Source organism: Ipomoea triloba, chromosome 15 (genome assembly GCF_003576645.1).
Source record: "Ipomoea triloba cultivar NCNSP0323 chromosome 15, ASM357664v1".
Classification (NCBI taxonomy): Eukaryota; Viridiplantae; Streptophyta; class Magnoliopsida; order Solanales; family Convolvulaceae; genus Ipomoea; species Ipomoea triloba.
In genome coordinates, this window is record NC_044930.1 from 3,110,087 (window position 1) to 3,127,695 (window position 17,609).

At 35.3% G+C, this 17,609-nt stretch overlaps 2 protein-coding genes across 2 annotated transcripts; one reads left to right on the forward strand and one right to left on the reverse strand.

Moving 5' to 3' along the window:
- Positions 1-1,316: 1,316 nt before the first annotated feature.
- On the reverse strand, positions 1,317-5,005 carry LOC116006111 (probable auxin efflux carrier component 1b). The gene is made up of 6 exons (XM_031246388.1): positions 3,519-5,005; positions 2,520-2,790; positions 2,220-2,305; positions 1,960-2,117; positions 1,789-1,865; positions 1,317-1,702 (listed from the first exon to the last, which is right to left on the reverse strand). The coding sequence occupies exons 1-6, from the start codon at positions 4,633-4,635 to the stop codon at positions 1,636-1,638; spliced, it is 1,776 nt and encodes a 591-aa protein (XP_031102248.1). The 5' UTR covers positions 4,636-5,005; the 3' UTR covers positions 1,317-1,635.
- Positions 5,006-14,365: 9,360 nt separating this feature from the next.
- On the forward strand, positions 14,366-17,095 carry LOC116007303 (oxidoreductase UcpA-like). The gene is made up of 3 exons (XM_031247944.1): positions 14,366-14,773; positions 16,233-16,462; positions 16,580-17,095. Exons 1-3 carry the CDS (start codon positions 14,392-14,394, stop codon positions 16,856-16,858), a joined length of 891 nt encoding a protein of 296 aa, XP_031103804.1. The 5' UTR covers positions 14,366-14,391; the 3' UTR covers positions 16,859-17,095.
- Positions 17,096-17,609: the final 514 nt, after the last annotated feature.

The window sequence follows — 17,609 nt, forward strand, 5'->3', positions numbered from 1 at the left end:
CTTTTTGACAAAATCATGTATGCATCTATTAGCTAACAACCAATTTATTAAACATCTTTCGTAATACTATCAATAATTAATCAAACTCATTAATTTAATCAACTAACAACTATCAGCTATCATCTAATAGCTATTTACCAAACACTCAATATATGTGCATGCATATATATATAAGTGTGGGTGTTGAAGAACATCATAGAAAGAGACAAACAAGAAGCAATGTTACAAGTGTACCAAACTATCAAAAAATGTTTGCTTTCAAAGGAACAAATGCACATGACTCTCTGTGTGGTCTGAGGTGTGTCTGAACCCCCATGGGGTTTCCCAAATTTTGATTAGAAACATCTTTTCCCAATTTCAATCTCTGACCAGAACACCACACTGCTCTGCAGATTTGCTTCAGCTATGCAAGAGAATTGCCAAAAAACATAAAAATAAAATATGCCTGCTAGTATTTTTCAGATGTAGGTTGATAGAGCCGGCCAAACAAGGCCTTATTAGTAGGCATAGCATGGTCCAAATGACCATAAAACCCTACCACCATGCCTAGCCTTCTTCAGCTTTGTATGTAGGACAGTGCATGTCCCCTTGCTGCCAACAATAATAAACCCTACTTGCAGTCATACACCACACTGGACCCACACTATAAATCCTAACTAAAGTCACCAATTCTTCTTTTATATATATAATATACTATAGCCCATATCCCAAGTTAGGCAAATTATTTTGTAGCTGTCTGGATCACAATCTAAAATAACGTCATTTTGAAGTTGGAATAAAACAAATTTCTTGTTTCTCACAGATATTAGAATAATGAATATTCTGAAGTAAGATAATGTGTTTTATGTATTAGAATAATGTACTTTATATAACTCAATAGAGTAGTTTAAATGGCAAGTGAACCCTTTTTGTAAGGAAGAATTTCGGAAGAGACAATTCTTCTCAGGCCAGCTGTTGTGCCTCTCAAAACAAACGCGGATAGACCCTATATGTTATGAATTATAATAATATACTTTATATATTTTTGAATCGTGGTCCGATTACTCAACTTATCCAATTATATCTTAAACCGCTCTTAAAACTATTGGAAGAGATAAATTGTAAGCCGCTCAAACAGCCCCACCCCATGTTTTAATAATTAGATAGATAGAGAGTAGTGATCATAAGCTGTAAAGCACAAGAGAGACTCCTCAACTTATAAGAAGCAAAAAATTAAATGTTATAATCTCTTTTCTCCCTGCCTGCCCATGCACTGAGTTTCTGTGTTGGGTTACCCACTCCAACCATCTTTTAATTGACCCTTCAACAAAAGTGGGAGACAAAAACCTTCTGAAACAGAGCATGACTTTTCTTAAGGTTGAAAGGAACAACAAATTAAAAGCATGAAACAAAGAGGAGAAGAAGATCCCAGGAACCTTTCTGGGGCTGGGAAAAGACAACAACAAAAACATTCTTAACTACTGCTAACAAAGCTACTATAAATATATCCTTTGCTTTCTTCTCCTTCTCTTGTCTCAGCATTAATCTAGTGTTGTGTTAGAAACCAAAAAAGTTGTTCCATGGCAAAATGGTCATCAGCTCTTTTCTTGTCTCGAGTTTCGAATGTTAACAGGTTTGCTTCTCGTCTCTGCTGCTTCAGAGCCCGAGCAGGATGTAGTAGACCATCGTTATGGGGAGTGCGATTAGCATCCCGAATATAACCCTGCATTAGGGTACAGAATGTGGCAAAAACGCGGGTTAATTTAAGTTTTCCACAAGTAGGTAAAGGATTCTATTCTTAGTTCTTACCCTGTGCTCAGAATATCGGGATGGACATTGTATTCCTTGGCAAACACGAAGGGGACGATTCCTTGGGGAAGGGCAGCCTGAGAATTACACAACACTAACGCGTTAAACTAATCCTAGGAACGAGAAACATGAATAATGCAATCATTTGGAATTTTGCTAGTTATTGTTTACCTGAACGATGGCAACATGAAGGAGGACACCTCGGAGGCCAACAGCGATCGAGGCAGCAGCCATGACTGCAGGTCCAGTAAGGAACCTTACGGCCATAGAGAACGAGGCAATCGTCTTCCCACAGGCAATGATTCTAGGCTGCAATGCCATGAACAAACCTGCAATTCCAAAACATAATAGTTTCAAGGTCAAATCAAACCCAATCCAATTCATAAAGACATGTTAATAGAACCGGGATATGATTCACACGAGGACTATACCAAGACTAAACATCGCCATTCCAAGACCAGCATCCGACAGAATGGAAATCGACTTGGCTATAATCGCAGGCATCACAATGTGCCACCTGCAAGCGTTTCACAATTTCACACAACCATGACTGTTGAGCATAAATAATATATAAACATAAATGTGCAATCAAATTATTAGCTTAGGCTTTTAGGCTTTTAGTTGAGATGGAGCACATGCTTTTCAATTTGGTATCAGAGCAATGCAAAAGGTCATCCCAAAGAATGGAAACAAAATCGCGAATTAATCACACAAACACAGCTTTCCCATACCTGTAAGACACCAAAGACCAAGTGAGGCCAATTAAGCTAGAATACGTGTTCGGGTTCCTAATAAGTTTCCTCCACACCATAATCAGAATAAGTCGAGTCATGACACTCGCAGGAGGCATGGCTGCAGGCTTGGTTTCCATAGCCGCCTTGGGATGAAGCTCGGTTGTAGAGCTCGAGCCAAGCTTGGATAGCACAGGCCCTTCCTTGTCATTTCCATTCGGGTTTTGTCTGTTATCGAAACTAAACTCTTCCCGACCAAAGTCATCGTAATCTAGCAAAACATGGCAAGAATTAATATTCCATCACTAAGTAGAAGACAAAACACCCCCACCATAATTTAAGGATGGATTTGATCACCAAGAATCCAATAAAATGCCCAGAAATAACTGATGGATATATTAGTATATAGAACTGGCTGCAATTTCCAATGCAACATTATAGTAATCTAAATGGACTAAATTAAGATTATCATATAACAGGAGCAGACAAATAAGTGAGCAGTATGGCAGTATATGTGTTTCAGAGACCATGTAATGCAATGCAACCTAGAAACCCATACTAGAAGGAACTTCTCAAATTTTAGTCTAAAAGCCCGCACGGGTAGCAAAGTTGGTTTTGGGTGACAGCTAAGTTGATTCTAGGTGACAGATTGTGGGCAACAACACAGAATTAAAGAACCTTGTCCACCGTGGGACCGGGATTGCTACCTTGTCCACCGTGAGACCGGGATTGCTGAGTCACCGTGATTTACTACTATACCACTACTATACCTCCACAAAGGGGATATGAGGCTTTAGGGCCGGGGATTTTACTTTTTGTGGACAGATTATAGTAAAACAACATATATCAACAAGACAAATTAGGTTTTAAGATAAAGTAGAAAACTACAAGATTAGGTACAGGATCAAACAGTGATTCATTGAATCTAGGATTATCCAAATAAGAAAAAAAAACCATGATTTAGAAATGGTGTTAAATCTTTCAAGAACACAAACAAACCTTTTGGGTGAGCTCCAACTCCAAGTTCATGTCCATAATCACCTCCTTTGAACACATGAATTCCCCCTTCAGAAACTGGTGAGGCACTTGAGCTCCAAACAAACATGTGAAGGTCTTTGCCACCACTCTCTATGCCATTACCCTTCTTCTTGGCACTGGCCGGACCGGTGACCGGAGAGAACAATCCGGCACCGGCAGGAGCAGGGTACCCAGACCCAGAATTCCCCTGTCCATAAACCCCATTTCCCCTCTCCTCATCAAACCCCAAGTTCCCAAAATTGGACTGTCTTGGACTAAGATTTGCAGCCTTCCCATTCACCATTGAGTAAAAATCTGTGTGGTTAAAACTAGAGCCTCTTGGGGTAGGGTTTCTTGAAGACTGCAGAGAGTAAATCTCTGCATTGGTGAGGTTTGAAGGTCTGGGAGTCAAAGAAAGCCCAGAATTTGGGCCATGGGATCTTCTTGAGAAAATTTCAGACCTTGAACTGGCTGATTTCCTCACAGTCACATGAAGCTTCCCATCTTCACCAATCTCAGCTTGGGTCTCCAATGGCTCTTTCCCATCCAATGAGATAACATCAGAGTCCACTTTGAAGGAAATTATGGAGCCTGCAGTATCAGGAAACTGCTCTGCAATGAGCATTCTTGCCCCCCTATACTCAAACAAGAACAGCATCAAAGTATACCAAATGATACACTGCAGCACCACAATCTGCACCATTAGGCTCCCAGAAAACTCCCCATACATGCCCTTCAACAAAGGGATCCCCATGACAAGTGTGTTGGGGAGAGTGGACAGAGAGAAGAGAGTAATGGACCATTCTAGGGATCCCCTGGAGCTGGTTCTTGACCATATGGCTAGAACCACAAGGACAATGACTTTCTGGAGAGCATCAGCAGCTATGAACCTGTAGTTCATGGTGTATGGATTGTTGGTGGAGATGAAGTGGAAAGACAGAAGGGGAACAGCAAAGAGAGCCACAAATCTGTTGATCCCAGAGCACTGATCTGGGGTGAAGATCTTCCACCACTTCACTGACCCATAGGCTAAAATCATGGCAACATACAGTGGAACAACAGCTGTGAGAACATGGTAAAGGTCAGAAATTTTGATCATTTTCCCCCCACTACTCTCCTCAGTTTGAGATTTTGAAACAAAGATTTTCTCACAAGAAACCTTTTTTTGTTTTGTTTTCTTTTCTTTTCTTTTCTTGGCCTATCACATATGTGCCAAAGATTAAAGACTCAAACTTTATTCTTGGTGTATGATGTAAATGCAAAGTGGATTATCTATCAATGGCTTCAATATAATGGGAGCAAATTAAAGCAGAGGGAATAGAGAAAGAAATCAAAGATTCCTCTCAAAAACCAGGAAAAATGGGGTGGGGGGAATTTCTTGGCTGCTTTGGAAGAAGAAGAAGAAGAAGATGAGGGGCAGATGTTTTGTGGGAGATGACAGAAGTGATGGGATATATTTATGGGAACTAAATGGCAGACAAGGAAATAAAAGCTAAGGTCTTTTGAAAAGCTTTTTATAGTCTTTTCATGATGGGAAAAAGGCTCTCCTATGCCTATTCTCCTCTTAGAGTCTTAGGCTATTGTCTGTTGCTTTCATAAATTTTGACATAAAACATTTATTTGCAATAATATATCTTGAACACTAAAAACGCATTATGGGTTTCCTATCTTAACATAGAAATATATAACTAATCACTTTGTTATAGTATGTTATTGTGGGCTAACTTAGTTAGTTTATTAGTCAATTTTATTTATTTAATTATTATTAATTGTTTAATTTGGTTAAACAATTAATATAAATACTTAATTAATTAATTTTTTTACAATTTATTATTTTAAAAATGAAATTTAAAAAGCTGCTCAAAACAGCTTTTTTCAATTAGATATTTTGAAAAAGTCATTTTACATGTAATTAATTATCAACTAACAACTAATTTATCAAATATCTTTCTATAATCAGTTAATGCTACTAACTAGTTAAACAGATTAATTCAATCAGTTAACAGTTATTTACCAAACACTCTATATGAACATTGTTCAATAGTATAATGAAAGCATTCCTATTCACTCATGTGATAAAGGTTTAGATATGTGAATCGTATTCCTTGAATGATCAACAATTATCATTGCATGAGTTATTTTTTCTTGCAACAGCACTAGTACATGCAATGGGTTATAGGGAGTGTTTGGAAATTTATAGCTTATTGACATAGTTAATTGGTCTTTAATCACTTGATTTACAAAATGCTACCTTGATCAGTGTTTTCCATCATCTTAATTCATTTTTCTTTTTTAAATACTCTTAGCGCTTGAAAAGCTCTTAAACCCTTGCATACATCAAGCTTAAACCAACCTTGACCGAAACTTTAAATGTTTTGTTGAGCATAGTTAGTTGAAAAGAGTTTAGAACCTTTAGTTTGGATAGAAATTTATAAGCTTTTATTGGAAGTATGTGAGGCAGAAATGTATAACAAAGATGTTTCTACTGAAGTTTAAAGATTTTGTTAGAAACCTTAAAGATACCGTTGAAAACGTAATGTATGCCACTATAGTTACGTTGTATATATGAGCAGTCGTTATACCGTGCACCATGGTCCACAATGGGTCATAGTTGATACTGCAGTTGTGTTGGATTAATACTGCTGTTGTGTTGAAAGGAAACTGTAGTTGCGCGGAACAGAGGTCGTGTCATCCATCTGAAACTGCAGTTGTGGTGAACGGATACTGCAGTTGTGTTGAAAAGATATTGCAGTTGTGTTGAACGGATACTGTAGTTGTGTTAAACGGATGAACGACCTTTGTTTCGTGCAACTGCAGTTTCCTTTCAACACAACTGCAGTATTTTTTCAACACAACTACAGTATCCGTTCAACACAACTACAGTATCAGCTATGATCATGGTCCACCATGCATTGTGGACCATGGTCCACAGCGATATATGAGTACATAGTCGCATTGCCTAACGGCCAACAATGCTAGCCAACCAAAAAATAACACATTAGCTTACTTGCTAAGTGTGGCATATGTAACTTGGATATGATATAAATAACGGTTGAAAAATCAAATACAATAATAAAGATAAAAGGAAAAACGACGAACAAGAAGATTCAACAATGTACCTACGTCCACAAGAACAAAGTGCTTCTTGTATTATATTAATGATAATATCGTTCGAGAGTTACACCATTAATATTTATAAGTGATACACCTCCACTGTACTTAAAACACTGAAAAATAAAGAACATTACCTAGTACAGTATAACTATATCTAATATGAGCTACTTCACTTAAAATCAAATAAAGAACATTACTCTCGATTTAATACAACAAATTTTCAGTAACAATTAATAGAGTAAATATACAATCAAATAACAAAATCTACATCACCATCAAAAGACTAAAAGTGCATGCACCTTAGCTTCTCATATCAATCAATACAAAACTCTGATCACCAATATTGAGAGGAATATATCTTTGTGGGGAAGAGAAGAAAACAGTATTAAGAGGTCTCATTCTCCATGAGAGGGAAAAGACCAAACAGCATAGGAGAGAAAAGGAAAGGAGAGGGGAGTACTTAAAAAGCAAATGAAGAAAAAAGGTGGGAACAAAACCCAGAAAGATGCAGCTAGCTGTTCTTTTGATGCCCAAAAAGAAAAATTAAAAAGCTTTTTCATCAAAGATTCTCTGATCTCCATTCACTTTCTGTAATACTGTGCTTAATTAATCATTAACTTTTAATGGTTAGTCCACTTTTATGGCTCATACAATACAAACCAGCTTCCCAGCTTTTCCTGCTGTCTCATGAGAAACCCTATAATATTTGCCCTTCAGGACCCCACTTTCTTAGTTTATCACTTTCACATCCCTGATTTTGTGTATGTGATGCCATTATTATTATCATCAAACCTTTGAGCAGCAAAGTGGTGCTGTGCTTGCCACAAAGTTTCTTTTGTTAATTAGCTATGGTACAAAAGATTGTGTTTGTGAGAGAGGTGGGGAATAATGGAGTGTGCTAGCTAATGGGTTGGTGGAAGGAGGCTAGCAAAACCCTAATTGGAATTATTCTAATCTTTTCTTTTCTTTTTTTAATGAATTTTGAATTTAGGTTGGAGCTTCACCTTATACATTGGATTAGTGTAATAGGGATAACTTAATCATCATATCGCGCACCAAGAAAACTCCTGCGCTAACACAACAAGAAAACAGATGCGCATTAGCTAAACGAACAAGGTAGACGCGTAGCGTCACTTTAGCACAACGGCTTCTTATTAAGATATAGAATCGCAGCAAGAAAACAGATGCACGTTAGCTAAACGAATAAGGAACGACTTCACTCCTGTGACCAGTTGAGCTGCCCATGCAGGCCCTGTGAGAGTTATCTATTGGCAGTTTTAGCTTGGTGGGTTTCACCATAAAACAAAGTAATGTTGTTCAATTTTTTATTTTTTATTTTTTAAAAATTATTTGAAGATTATTACTCCGTATAATTTTTTGCTTTGAGAAAATATGAGGCATTTATTTCAAGTTATATAACATTATCAAAATAACATGAGCATTGTTATCTTATATAACCTTGTTCATCAATTCAACTTTGGTAATATAACATTAGAGGCCTATAAGAAAATGAAGGTAAAGTAACTGTAACATATATGATTATCTACATTTTCTTTAAGTATTATGTCATTACCTTCAAATATATCAACCTTAACTTTTTTACGACACATACCACTCCTGTAATGAATTTATTATCATAATTTTAATTAAGCGTACAATGTAATTTTACATTCACATTATCTCAAATTACCTTTTAAAATGAACTTTTATTTCCTACAGTAATTTCACATTTCGTAAACTAACACAATCACCTAACAGTATTTACCAAACACTTCTATAAAAATATATTTGTAAATATATTTTGTTTAAATATGCATCAATATTCAATACAATTATTACGAAAACGATGTCAAAATGGTTTACGAAAAATTCATGCATCATAATGTAATTATGAGAAAGGGTACAAAAGAAGTCAAATATGAAAGTAACAGTGGGGGTGATGTCCGGCAATTGTGGGCCTTACGGGCCCACCACAGTCCCCTACTTGGAAACGTATTGACCTTCAGAAATTCTGAAAGCCTAAATATTGATAGTAGTTGATGGGCTTCATTCAAGACCAAATCAAATGTGGGCCGAAAATGCAGCTGAGGCCCATATTGGTTACCCAACAACGGCAATAAGTCATTTATTGATTGGTACAGTTTTTTTTTTTTTTTTAAATGTGTACATGCATTTAATTATTTTTATTTAATTTTTAGTTTTAAATATATTATAAAAATAAAAAAATAATATTACGTGGTGTTAAAGTTAGTGGTATTTGGAGGTTTATTAGATAGTTAATTTGGTAACTGTAATGTTCTGCTCTCAAAATAATGTTTCAAGATTGATTCCACTTATGAGTTATTTATTGTCTATTTTTTTTTAATTTTATTTGAGTCAATTAGTTATGGACAACACTTAAATTGGTTTACTTCATTGTGTTTTTTTTCAGTTAGGATAAGAAGCGGACCGTTATAATCTCTATGTATAAAAAAATTTAAATACAGCTGGAATTTATTTACTAATAACATAATTTCTATTATTGTTAAAATCTTACCGTTACTATTTGTTTAAAATAATTTGTAGAAATGTGGACATGTGGTATCCATACCCACGGCTATTGGGACCGTTGTTTAATGATTATAAGGTGGCGACGCACAAACATTTTGCAGGATTTTGACTGCTCCAAGGATCTTATACATTATTTCGAATCAACGTTCTAAGTTTCTAACCCACTAGTCTTTGGGTGGAAAGTATCATACCTTAATATTAAATCAGACCGTTGATTTCACACCCAAAAAAAAGAAGATATAATTTTTTTCCCCAAAAATAAATGTCAAATTGACCCCAAACAATGATATAATTGAGCTATTAAACTAACAAAGTATTGCAATTTATTTCAAAAAAAAAAAAAAACAAAGTATTGCAATTAGATACTATTATTACTTATTATTCAGTCGGTTGCTACTAATGTGACATTAACTAGGCTAACATTTGGCATCCTATTTTTATGTAGATCTTATATGTACAATTATTTAATTTTTTTTAGTACTACCGACTCTATTACATTGTAGTACAATTATTATATTTTATTTTACCGTTCTTTTAAACAATCAAAGGCCTTAGAGTGACTCTTTATGTTGATAGACAATTAGTGTGGTTGTCCATATCTAGACCTCGCAACAAGTTCCAAATATGATGGAGGTGATTGTTGTGGTCGCTTTTTTATTAAAATAAAATAAAATAAAAATAAATGTACACATAGGATCCACGTAAATATAAGATGTATAGTTAATGACATGTCAAGAGCAACATGTTGAATATGTAATGATATGACTTAATTGCATTATTTTATTTATTTCTTTATTTTGTTTAGGAGACTTTGTTCGAGTTTTTTTAAAATTAAGGCACATCATTACACTATTTATTAGATGTATGAGCTAATTTGACACTTTTTTTTTTTTTTTTTNCATCATAATGTAATTATGAGAAAGGGTACAAAAGAAGTCAAATATGAAAGTAACAGTGGGGGTGATGTCCGGCAATTGTGGGCCTTACGGGCCCACCACAGTCCCCTACTTGGAAACGTATTGACCTTCAGAAATTCTGAAAGCCTAAATATTGATAGTAGTTGATGGGCTTCATTCAAGACCAAATCAAATGTGGGCCGAAAATGCAGCTGAGGCCCATATTGGTTACCCAACAACGGCAATAAGTCATTTATTGATTGGTACAGTTTTTTTTTTTTTTTTAAATGTGTACATGCATTTAATTATTTTTATTTAATTTTTAGTTTTAAATATATTATAAAAATAAAAAAATAATATTACGTGGTGTTAAAGTTAGTGGTATTTGGAGGTTTATTAGATAGTTAATTTGGTAACTGTAATGTTCTGCTCTCAAAATAATGTTTCAAGATTGATTCCACTTATGAGTTATTTATTGTCTATTTTTTTTTAATTTTATTTGAGTCAATTAGTTATGGACAACACTTAAATTGGTTTACTTCATTGTGTTTTTTTTCAGTTAGGATAAGAAGCGGACCGTTATAATCTCTATGTATAAAAAAATTTAAATACAGCTGGAATTTATTTACTAATAACATAATTTCTATTATTGTTAAAATCTTACCGTTACTATTTGTTTAAAATAATTTGTAGAAATGTGGACATGTGGTATCCATACCCACGGCTATTGGGACCGTTGTTTAATGATTATAAGGTGGCGACGCACAAACATTTTGCAGGATTTTGACTGCTCCAAGGATCTTATACATTATTTCGAATCAACGTTCTAAGTTTCTAACCCACTAGTCTTTGGGTGGAAAGTATCATACCTTAATATTAAATCAGACCGTTGATTTCACACCCAAAAAAAAGAAGATATAATTTTTTTCCCCAAAAATAAATGTCAAATTGACCCCAAACAATGATATAATTGAGCTATTAAACTAACAAAGTATTGCAATTTATTTCAAAAAAAAAAAAAAACAAAGTATTGCAATTAGATACTATTATTACTTATTATTCAGTCGGTTGCTACTAATGTGACATTAACTAGGCTAACATTTGGCATCCTATTTTTATGTAGATCTTATATGTACAATTATTTAATTTTTTTTAGTACTACCGACTCTATTACATTGTAGTACAATTATTATATTTTATTTTACCGTTCTTTTAAACAATCAAAGGCCTTAGAGTGACTCTTTATGTTGATAGACAATTAGTGTGGTTGTCCATATCTAGACCTCGCAACAAGTTCCAAATATGATGGAGGTGATTGTTGTGGTCGCTTTTTTATTAAAATAAAATAAAATAAAAATAAATGTACACATAGGATCCACGTAAATATAAGATGTATAGTTAATGACATGTCAAGAGCAACATGTTGAATATGTAATGATATGACTTAATTGCATTATTTTATTTATTTCTTTATTTTGTTTAGGAGACTTTGTTCGAGTTTTTTTAAAATTAAGGCACATCATTACACTATTTATTAGATGTATGAGCTAATTTGACACTTTTTTTTTTTTTTTTCATATGGTAGTCTAATATGCACTGCCATGTTACATTTATGAAGCTTAAAAATAAAAGCTCTTTATATTTATTAATAATAAATGATTTTGTTTTATTACCAACACTCTTTATTGATCCAATTGCACGTCTTTTTTAGTATAATTTAATTCTCAAATATGATTTGTAAGCTATTAAATATAAGTTAAATCTATCTAGGGCATATCCTTAAGTAGTGACTTCGCATTTAAAAACATTATAGTAATAAATAATTTTTTTACATAGTAATTAAATATTAAAAAAGGTCCATATGCCGGTAATGCCGGCCACACATTAAGCAATAAGAAGTGATTATTAGGTAGTAGCTTTAGTAGGAGAGTGACTTATTATTATTATTTTTATCAGATATTTTATCCAACAATATAATATTTGATGTGTCACAGTTATAATTGCTCATGAATTAATTGAGGTCATCACAAATTATTTACAAATGGTAAAATATTTCGTTACAAAAAAAAAAAAGAAAAAAAAAAGAAAAAGATAAAGTCTATATTGCTTTCCATCTTAGATGTACTTATTGTAATACAATTTTACAATACTTTTGTTTACTATGCCAAAATGAAAAAAAAAAAAAAAAACTGTATTGTAAAATTTTGTAAAAACTACATACAATAATAATAATGATAATAATAATAATAATAAAGGGAAGAAAATTGCCTTGAAGTTTTTATTTACATCATGTTTTTCTTTTTTCCATAATTAATAAATCAATATTTTGATGACATTGCAGACAATTGATTAAAGCACATAGATTTTACAATAACTAGAGTTCAATTTGAATACACTCTGATCTCTTGCGTCATCACTTACTTCAAGTTGCACAGAAGCTTTAACACCAACTCTTAATAATAGGCCAATTGTTTTAATTAACAAAATTTGACTAAAATTACTTGTAGTATAGTTTTTTTTATAAAATTAAATTTAATATTAATATATAAAATTTATGTATTTAGAAACTACATTACTTACGATGGTTGCTTCGATTTTCTGCTGTCATTTGTTCAATGCATATGACATGCCTTGATTATAAAAATAGCGAATGAGTAAATAACAAACGATGAAAGTGCCAAAGACCTTGTGGTCTAGTGGCACCCGGTGTCCCTGAAAACACTCCCACATGGATGATGGGAGTGTGTTCGAGCCGCAGTGGAGGCAACTGCTCTTTGTCTCACATGAATGATGGGAGTGGGTTCGAGCCTCAGTGGAGGCCTTTTTGTGTTTGTGCTTCGCCTCAGTGGAGGCAACTGTTGACTCTTTGTGTTTGTGGCTCTTTGTCTCACATGAATGATGGAAGTGGGTGCTTCGCCTCAGTGGAGATGGGAGTGGGTTGGCTCTTTGTCCCACATGAATGATGGGAGTGGGTTTGTGGCTCTTTGTCTCACATGAATGATGGGAGTGGGTGCTTCGCCTCAGTGGAGATGGGAGTGGGTTGGCTCTTTGTCTCACATGAATGATGGGAGTGGGTTCGAGCTTTAGTGGAAGCAACTGTTGACTCTTTGTGTTTGTGCTCTGCAACTGTTGACTCTTTGTGGGGTTGGCTCTTTGTCTCACATGAATGATGGGAGTGGGTTCGAGCTTTAGTGGAGGCAACTGTTGACTCTTTGTGTTTGTGCTCTGCAACTGTTGACTCTTTGTGTTGGCTCTGCAACTGTTGACTCTTTGTGTTGGCTCTTTGTCTCACATGAATGATGGGAGTGGGTTCGAGCTTTAGTGGAGGCAACTGTTGACTCTTTGTGTTTGTGCTTTGCCTCAGTGGAGGCAACTGTTGACTCGAGGAGTGGGTTTGAGCTTTAGTGGAGGCAACTGTTGACTCTTTGTGTTTGTGCTTTGCCTCAGTGGAGGCAACTGTTGACTCTTTGTGTTTGTGCTTTAGTATGTTGTGCTTTGCCTCAGTGGAGGCAACTGTTTGACTCTTTGTGTTTGTGCTTTAGTATGTTGAGGGTTCGAGCAACTGTTGACTCTTTGTGTTTGTGCTTCAGTATGTTCTCTTTGTGTTTGTGCTTCGCTTGTGTTGAGGGTTCGAGCCTCAGTGGAGGCAACTGTTGACTCTTTGAATACTACATTGTAACAGAGTCAGTAGCACTCAAAAAAAAAAAAAACAAACGATGAAAGTTTGATGTTGAATATCAAAACTAAATTAATTCAATTGTCTTCTCATGAGCCTAAAGATGTTGAATATCAAAACTAAATTGATTCAATTGTCTTCTCATGAGCCTAAAGGTGTGAGTTAATATGGTCCATGATGTTGAATATCAAAACTCAATTATCTTCTCATGAGCCTAAAGGTGTGAGTTAATATGGTCCAGAATACTCTTTGACAAAACTGAGAAATTTGGATTATAAAAAAAACAATAGTAGAGTGCGTAACATGACAAAGAAAATGTATAATAATATATGATGGGAAAAGATGAAATAAATAGTATTCAAAATAAAAATAAAAATAAAGCACACAGTTTTGGGGAAAAAAAAATCAATTTGACTTTCTTGAAGTTGCAATGACATTATAGCCCTCCTTACGTACCCAAGCAGGGCAGTTTACGCGCGCAGAATATATGGTGATTATTGTAATTTCAAGTATTTAAATTTCCAACGTCATCTTCTGGAACGCTATATATATATTTGCCTCACCAATCACCACCGTGTCTCCGTCACGGTATTTATCACTCATCAGTAGCAAAAGCAAAATGGAGAGCCTAACGTATAACGAAAGGGAAACGGAGAGACTAGCGAAAGTGGCGCGCCACCTGGAGCCATGGCGGGACCTCACCGGCAAAGTGGTGATGGTCACCGGAGCTTCGTCGGGACTCGGCCGAGAATTCAGCCTCGACTTGGCAAAAGCCGGCTGCAGAGTAATAGTAGCGGCGCGCCGACTCGACAGGCTTAAATCTCTCTGCGACGAGATCAATGGAGCCGGTTCCGGTGGATCCAGCTCCGTTCCGCCGCCCTGTGCGGTGGCGATTGAGCTCGACGTCAGCGCGGATGGCCCCGCCATCGAGGCCGCCGTTCTCAAGGCTTGGGAATCGTTCGGACACATCGACGCCTTGGTTAACAATGCCGGTATCAGAGGTAATTAACGTACCAACCAAACTAGTTTAACATTCAATAACTATTATACATAATAATATATTATATATTTCTATTAACACTGATAGGGAATATACTTAGATTTTACCTCCCTATAACACTTACGTTTTGTGCGTGGTGGGACCATGTCAAACGGTACGGATCAATGCCAAACTTTTAAATCTATATAAAGGACCTTAGTCCTTCAATTGAATGGATCTCTCTCTAGATAACACTCTTTTACATCCTCTCCACTCTCTCTCTCTAGATGTCATCTCTCTATTATCATTCGTCAGAGATTGAATAAAAAAGCTTCTTCAAGTCTAATTTTTGGGTTCTTCTCTTCTTTGTTCATCTAATTTCTATACACATCATATACATGCTAAATACATGCATGAATTTACTTCATCAAACACATTTAGGGTGCGTTCGGAAACCTAGAAATCATTTATCAGATTTCAGTGTTTGGGTAGAAGGGAAAATGGAAGTCAATGAAAAATAGATGTGTGGTCAATGGAATATAGAGGTGATTCTTGGTGGAAGTCGTTTTCCGTTTGCAGCGGAGCACCCAATCACTTCCGCTACCCACCACCCCACCTCCCACCACTATCACTATCACCACCCCCACTCCACCACCGCCCACCCACCACCACCATTATATATTTTAAATATTTAAAATTATAAATAGTTATGCTCATTTTTCAGAAAATGAACCAAACACACTAAGGGTGCGTTTGGTTCGTACATGGGAATCGGAATCGGAATGGGTATCAAATACTTGGTAATGGTAATGGGTTTTGGTGAAAGTATTTAGCATGTTTGGTAGTTGGGTGGAATGGGAATGATTATTAATAGTTGGGGAAAAAATGATGAAGGGAGATGAAACCCTTATTTAATAAGGGTATGGGTTTTGCCATTAATGGGGTATTCCAAACCCATAGTAGCATCCACAAAACCTATCAACCAAACACTAGCAATCACTTTGATACTCATACCTTATGCCTAAACCCCCCAACCAAACACACCCTAAAACAATTTTCTAGAATGCAACCAAATACTGGAAAGAAAAATGTTTTCGAAAAAATGACTTATTTTTCAAAGTCATTTTCCTGCTTTCCAAATACACCCTTACTCTCTCTCCCTATATAGACAGGTCATGCCTTATTAGATCGGTGAGCCTTTGAGACCTGCTCTTTGAATTGAGGGACTGACTATCAAAATCGAAAGTCATCACTTACCTATATAGAACAACGGGTAGTGTCTATTTTGACAACTCCACCCATAAGTAACTCATCAATCTTTAAATATTATATTTTGATTAGTATTACATTTTTTTTTAAATCTTAAATCCTCATATAATATTTCTATATAGACCAGACCGGTCTCACAAAAAATATCTGTGAAATGATCTCACAAGAAATTTACCTAATTAATTAACTATTATATCATGATTGACGTACAGGTACCAGACAGACTCCATTGGACCTGACAGAGGAAGAATGGAATGACAACATAAGAACAAACCTAACCGGAACATGGCTGGTCACAAAATATGTGTGCTTGCTCATGCGCAATGCTAAACTGGGAGGATCTGTCATCAACATCTCCTCCATTAGCGGCCTTAATCGCGTGCAATTCATGGGGTCTCTGGCTTATTCTTGTTCAAAGAGTGCTGTTAACACCCTCACAATGGTATATCTTGATTAGATTCTGTTTTAATAACATTTGTCATATGTTTTACTTCTTTGATTGTCTGCTTTGGATGGGGTCAAATGTTTGATGTTTGTGGTTGTGAAATGGTGGTTACAGGCGATGGCGCTTGAACTGGGAGCTTATGGGATAAGAGTGAACTCCATTTCTCCTGGGATTTTCAAGTCCGAGATTACCAAGAATCTGGTTACCAAAGATTGGCTCAAAACCGTTATCCAGAGGGCTGTGCCTTTAAGAACATATGGCACAACGGATCCGGCACTCACCTCGCTTATACGCTATTTAATCCACGACTCCTCCGAATATGTGTCTGGAAATATTTATGTCATAGATGCTGGGTCCACTTTGCCTGGTCTCCCCCTTTTCTCTTCCCTCTAAATGGGAGATCCCCCTCGACAGGGAGAATTTTAAGTCTTTTAAACTTTGAAGGGTGAAGTTAGAGTTCGGACTGATGTATATGAAAATAAAAATAATTATAATATGGGATTGTAGCAGTCAAAAAGTTACAGTAAATTTTTGTATATGCCTATGTTATTTTACAGCTCGCATGACATTTGATGTTCTGTTAATTGTTTGTGATGATTTCTAAAATTAGCACAAATACCTTGGTATAAATCAGTGGAGTCCGACAAACAAATGCATACACATCTAAAGATTCTTTGATTTTCGTTCATCTAAAGGTGGATGAACTGAGGTTTTTTTTTCTTTTTTTTTTTTTAAATAAAAATAAATTTTTTTCGTGTAGTTGAGAACTCATAAAATCACTAGTTGCAAATTTATCGTCCTTACAAATCCGGCCAGTTAGATTATTTTTTATCTCTACATGCAGTTTCCCCTCACTTTCAAAAGTGAACTCCATTATTATATTATAACATTTACAATTTTAAGTTATACATACTATTTATTCTACATCTATAAATTTCTAAGTCAGTTTCAAAATATAATGTAATAATATTATTTATATTTAAAATTATTATAAAATGATAAAAGTCAAAATCTTGAATTGTCAACCTGTCCAAAAACTATATTGCAAACATGTGGTAGTGTGGTACACACTAAATACTCTGCAAGTTTTTCAATGACATTACACATAGAATTAAAGACTAAACAATTTTGTATATATAAAAAA